The 6,178-nt window shown below is 46.4% G+C and overlaps 1 protein-coding gene across 1 annotated transcript in view; it reads right to left on the bottom strand.

Moving 5' to 3' along the window:
• Positions 1-6,178, bottom strand: part of clpb (ClpB family mitochondrial disaggregase) — a 41,614-nt gene that overhangs the window by 10,937 nt on the left and 24,499 nt on the right. The window contains 2 exon segments of the mRNA XM_076976444.1: positions 1,921-2,035; positions 3,710-3,807. Coding sequence (XP_076832559.1) covers positions 1,921-2,035; positions 3,710-3,807 — 213 coding nt within the window.

Raw genomic sequence — 6,178 nt, 5'->3', positions numbered from 1 at the left:
TTTTTGTTCTGTAATTGAGTTATGTAGCTGAACCCCAAGATCAGCAGCAGCTGTGTGCACACACACGCACGCGCGCACACACACACACACAAACATGTGCTCACACACACACATTCACACACACACACATACACACACACACACATAGCCTGACCACGCGCAGTCTTCCACCTGTGTCCGTCCCAACCCTGCCCATTAATCTACATTAACCAATTAGCTGCCCTGGCCTGCCTGCCTAGGCCCATAACCCCTCCCCCTTTTACCCGGTACTGAGAGAGGGAGAGAGAGAGGTGGAGGGAGAGAAAGAGACCAAGTCTGATAGATTAGAGGGAAGAAATGTAAACTGAACTGTTGCTATAGTAATACCATCAGGACCAATAGCAGAATTTGGGCAACTAGAGTGTGCTGAATAAATGTGTGTGTGTGTGTGTGTGTGTGTGTGTGTGTGTGTGTGTGTGTTTGCATGCATATACTGTAGCTGCCGATGGCTCAGTGTGTGTACGCCTCATGTTTGTATGTGTTCATGGATCTTCTTTTGAAAGGGGGAAAAAAGATTCATTTTCTTCGCTGATGAGCCTTTGGTTTGCTCACTGTTTAGAGTGACCTGCACTCTGTGTGTGTGTGTGTGTGTGTGTGTGTGTGTGTGTGTGTGTGTAGTACCTGACGCTACAGTGTTGACGGTCCCCTCCTGGCCGATGATGATGATGGTGTGTGTGCGTGTGTGTGTAGTAACTGATGCTACAGTGTTGACGGTTCCCTCCTGGCTGATGATGGTGTGTGTGTGTGTGTGTGTGTGTGTGTGTGGTACCTGATGCTACAGTGTTGACGGTTCCCTCCTGGCTGATGATGGTGTGTGTGTGTGTGTGTGTGTGTGTAGTAACTGATGCTACAGTGTTGACGGTTCCCTCCTGGTCGATGATGATGATGATGATGGTGTGTGTGAGTGTGTGTGTGTGTGTAGTACCTGACGCTACAGTGTTGATGGCCCCCTCCTGGTCGATGATGATGATGATGGTGTGTGTGTGTGTGTGTGTGTGTGTGTGTGTGTGTGTGTAGTACCTGACGCTACAGTGTTGATGGCCCCCTCCTGGTCGATGATGATGATGATGATGATGGTGTGTGTGTGTGTGTGTGTGTGTGTGTGTGTAGTACCTGACGCTACAGTGTTGACGGTCCCCTCCTGGTCGATGATGATGATGGTGTGTGTGTGTGTGTGAGTGTGTGTAGTACCTGACGCTACAGTGTTGATGGCCCCCTCCTGGTCGATGATGATGATGATGGTGTGTGTGTGTGTGTGTGTGTGTGTGTGTGTGTGTGTGTGTGTGTGTGAGTGTGTAGTACCTGACGCTACAGTGTTGATGGTCCCCTCCTGGTCGATGATGATGATGATGGTGTGTGTGTATGTGTGTGTAGTACCTGACGCTACAGTGTTGACGGTCCCCTCCTGGTCGATGATGATGATGATGGTGTGTGTGTGTGTGTGTGTGTGTGAGTGTGTAGTACCTGACGCTACAGTGTTGATGGTCCCCTCCTGGTCGATGATGATGATGATGGTGTGTGTGTATGTGTGTGTGTGTGTGTAGTACCTGACGCTACAGTGTTGACGGTCCCCTCCTGGTCGATGATGATGATGATGGTGTGTGTGTGTGTGTGTGTGTGTGTGTGTGTGTGTGTGTGTGTGTGTGTGTGTGTGTGTGTGTGTAGAACCTGACGCTACAGTGTTGACGGTCCCCTCCTGGTCGATGATGATGATGATGATGTGTGTGTGTGTGTGTGTGTGTGTGTGTGTGTGTGTGTGTGTGTGTAGTACCTGACGCTACAGTGTTGACGGTCCCCTCCTGGTCGATGATGATGATGGTGTGTGTGTGTGTGTGTGTGTGTGTGTGTGTGTGTGTGTGTGTGTGTGTGTGTGTGTAGTACCTGACGCTACAGTGTTGATGGCCCCCTCCTGGCCGATGATGTGATCCTTGAGTCGGCGCTCCAGAGGAAACCTCCTCCTCTCCTCCGCCTCCCTCCGCTGCTTCTGCTCCATGAACTGGGGGGACAGGTGGGAATGAAGGACATGAGGACTCCACACAGTCCTGCCTGGACCGCCAGGTTTGAAGATCGCTCTCTAGTTACTTGGGTCAAACCCATCATTGCTCTTAAATATTGGGGTAGAGACCTCAGTTTGTAGTTGGACTGCTGTTTTAACATTTCATTGATTCTACACACTTTTCTATTTTCAGGATTTTCCCTTTCATTCTTAAGCACTAATAGATCAGTCAAGTGAACAGTGGTTATCTTTAGCATCTAATTTCCAAAGTTTTCTGATGATTACAATCTGATCTGAATTCAAAGAACGATATTCTGGATCTTCAAAATATGTTTTCTACGTTTCGCCATTTTTAATTGGCAAAGTGGTTATGTGTTTTTTCTATAAACCCCAAAAATAATTGCTTTGTCCATTTTGCTTCATATAATTTGCATGTATTTTTTTTTTTTGTAGAGTGAATTAATTTGCATACTGTTGCCGTGGCTGGTGTGTGTTGGCCTTTCGGGTTTCTGTTGGACAGATTATGCTTTCTTGGATTTTACACATTTCTTGCCATGTTCTTGTTTTGATTGACTGTCTTCAATTTGATTTTTTTTCTCTCTCAGTTTTTCAGTCTTCTGTTAAGGTGTACATCTTTGGAAGTTCAGATGCGTAAGGATTTGGGTCATTCACACTTTCCTTCTCCTATCTGTTCTCCTCCTATACTCCTATTCTCCTATCACACTTTTTAAACTCCCTCTCTCAAACATCGGCCCTAAAAATCACTCCCTTGCACACCGGAGACCACAGGTCTTACACTGGAGACCTTACGACGCCCCAAGATGCTCTGTCTTTTCCATCTTCTTTGTGCTCCTTTGTGTCCGTCTGGCTGCCTGTCCTGGCGTCCTGGCCATGTTCTTTAAGCACCTTTGTTCTTTCCTTTCATCTTTTCTTTGTCAGAGCCTGAACAATGCACGCCACTAAATACAGGCAGGTGTAAACAAGGAAGAGCTGGTGTGTGTGTGTGTGTGTTTATGTTCAAAAAAGGCACCTGACTTCTCCAGGCCTTCACAGGCAATCAAAGGTGACAGACAACATGTCTGCGTGCGTCTGTGTATGCGCACAATGACCTGCTGCTCCTGTAGTTAACAGGATTACCATATATTTAAAACCCAATCCTAGCTGATCTGTATTAAGATCTACAGGTCTTAATACTCACGTATAGCACAGTTTAAACTCACAGGCTTTACAAAACACCACAAATTTCCCAGTTCTACATACAGTCTACATCCACAACACATGCTGTCCACAAAACACACATCAGCTAGTAAAAACTCATTTGCATTTTTAAGCCTCCTATGATATTCTTGTTGCAAAGGTTAATACAGCAATAACAATATATTGTGTGACCCTAATAAAAACTACAGAAGCTTTACTGGTGGTGCAGTTATATGGAAAAGCTTGAATTGACTAGTTTAGAATTGTGCAATAGAAAAGACAAAAACTAACAATATTAGAAGAAATAAAGAAATATATATATATAGCACATTGATCAGAACTAAAAGCAGCTCCTCAATCCTTTCTGCTCACACACACACACACACACACACACACACACACACACACACACACACACACACACACACACACACACACACACACACACACACTCGCACACACACTCGCACACCATACCTTGCTCTCCCAATCCTTCAGAAGTGTGTGCATCTCTCCCTCCTTGGCATAGGCCAGTGGAGTGTGTCCCAGATCGTTGGTCTGCAAGGGGTTAGCACCTGCACACAGTGATTGGCCATAAGTCAAAGGTCACCACTGGGGTTGTGGGTCAAGCTGTCTACCCAGTTAGGGGGTCACTGAGTTAAAAGTGAGGGGCTCATGAAAAAAAACCCTATAAGTGTGTCAAGAAAAGGAGAAAAAAAGACCAAAACAATAAAACAGACTAACCCTTCTGGCAGGGAGCCAAAGGAACAATGAGCTTATTCCAGCAGACATCCGGCTATCCACACGTGTGTGCAAGTCAGTGAGTTAATGGCTGGTGAAGTGTGTCTATATGCACATATTATCCACACCAAGTGCATGTTCTAGTAGGGCAGCACCGTGTGTAAACGCTCGTTCAATTAATATTAACACAGTTTCAATTAATATTAATATTGGTTAATATTATTAAGAGAGTTCATTGGTGGGATGAGAGGATATTGTGCGGGTCTGTGATGTAGTTTGCGAAACAACTATATTTTCTGGGTCAGAAAACATGCAGTTTGGGTCATTCAGAATGATTGGCTCCATTACAAAATTATTTGTGTCTTAGGAACACTATTTAATGAGCTCCCCAACCCAACTGGGACTGCCCACAGCTGGACTGCTTATTCAGCTCCAACAGGGCGAGGGAACAACTACCAGTCACGCTATTGTTCTCTCATTACAACAAACTGCGTTTGGCTGTTAGACACCGGTCGGTAAAGCAGTGAAAGGGACCATGGAGCCAACAGGGGGTTTCATTCTCCTTTGCCTCTCAAAAACACAACACACATGCGCAGACGTTTCTCTTTCTAAGACTGCCTTAGATTGTACGAAGTAGTTTATTCACAAAGAAAGTGCACCATTTCTGCCACACTTTTTGTTTTTTACGTAATTACATTTTTTTTTCTTCCATTACCACACATAAAAGGGTGTGCACGGCTCGTCAGAGTCTTACAATTGTTTTCCCCCCGAAAAGGGCACAAGTCGACCTCTGAGGTACGGACCATTCGGTCACCCAGAGCCAGTTCCGCTAACTACCACCCGCCAACAAGTCCGGTTAGTTCCGGTTAGAGCGGTTGGTTAGCTGTTAGCCTTTAGCATCTCACCCATTCGCTGCAGCTACACAGCCGCCTGCTGTAAGGTGTGTGGCTAATCGCGGGCATTATCGATGAAACGCGCTGAAACGAATCTCGATCGATAGAGAGCGGACATAAAACGGGGAAAAGTAATAAAGAAACAACACTGGCCTGTCGTCCCTTAACACCTTCCCTTGATCCGCGCGCTCTCTCTCTCACACACAGATAATAAATAGCATCATTTAGACCTCTAATATCTCTCTCGCACTCACAGCACCCTCTGGGCATAGAGTGTTAAAGGGAGACAATAGTAATGATTAGCCAACCTTGGGAGATGTTTGCACACATACACACTCTCAAACTCTGTCACACACACAGACACACCCCTTAGAATTTATTGAGAGAATAATTAGATATTTAGCAATCACTATATACACTTAATCCAGCCTCTGTCTCTTTATTTCTGCCTCTCCCTCTCTCTTTTATGTTTTTACGGGGGTGACTGTGGGGGTTTACTCCCTAAGGATCAGGGTTCAAGGGTCATGGCTTGGACGATTAGTCACCTCCTACGGCCCATAGCCAGGAGAGGCCCGGGGCCCTCAGCCTGGCTCTCCCCAAGCCAGGGTGAGCGAATCTGGGGCCGTAGTCAGACCGGCAACTGGGGAACCTCCAGGAGCCTTGTGATAAATGGAGGGGTCGGGGCAGACACTCATGTCCAGCCACTCATAGGGGAAATAAGAAGTCTGACCAGCCCTCCGGTAAGACCTCTTTGTGAGTGTGTGTGTGAGAGAGATGAGGGGAGGGAGAGATAGAGGCGGGAGAATCCGCAGGTATGACAGGCACCTATTTCTCATGTTTATTAAGGTGAGTCCTAATGCGTTCGGAACCAGAGGCGGGGAAACCGTAGTCTGGACACTACGGATCCTCCGGCACCAGAGCTCTCAGATTAGCCTACTGTCTGCTCGGTCCCTCCGCATTCAAATCACAGAGGGGCTCGGGGATTAGCTGGTGAGCTCAGTCAGGTGTGGCAGCAGAGGAGGAATAACCATGCGGGCCACAACCTCCACTGGGCATGCTCCGTTTCCATGCAATTGTTCTGCGATTTTTTTTTAGAACATGGAGCACTGAAGAAGTTCATATGTAGAGCACATGAGATCTCGAAGAACCTAAAAACCAATTCCAGGAAGATCACTCTTTACAGCACCAGATAAATTCTTTTTTAAATGAAGTTCTATCACGCAACACCAGACATCGGGATTCGATGTGTGGTGTGATGAAAGCCTGCTCTCTAACATGGTGGTGGGTGTTAATGATGTGTGGAGATGCAGCT

Source organism: Brachyhypopomus gauderio, chromosome 16 (assembly GCF_052324685.1).
Source record: "Brachyhypopomus gauderio isolate BG-103 chromosome 16, BGAUD_0.2, whole genome shotgun sequence".
Taxonomy (NCBI): Eukaryota; Metazoa; Chordata; class Actinopteri; order Gymnotiformes; family Hypopomidae; genus Brachyhypopomus; species Brachyhypopomus gauderio.
Note: the sequence above shows the minus strand (reverse complement) of the source record. Positions and strands in the feature narration are given on the sequence as shown.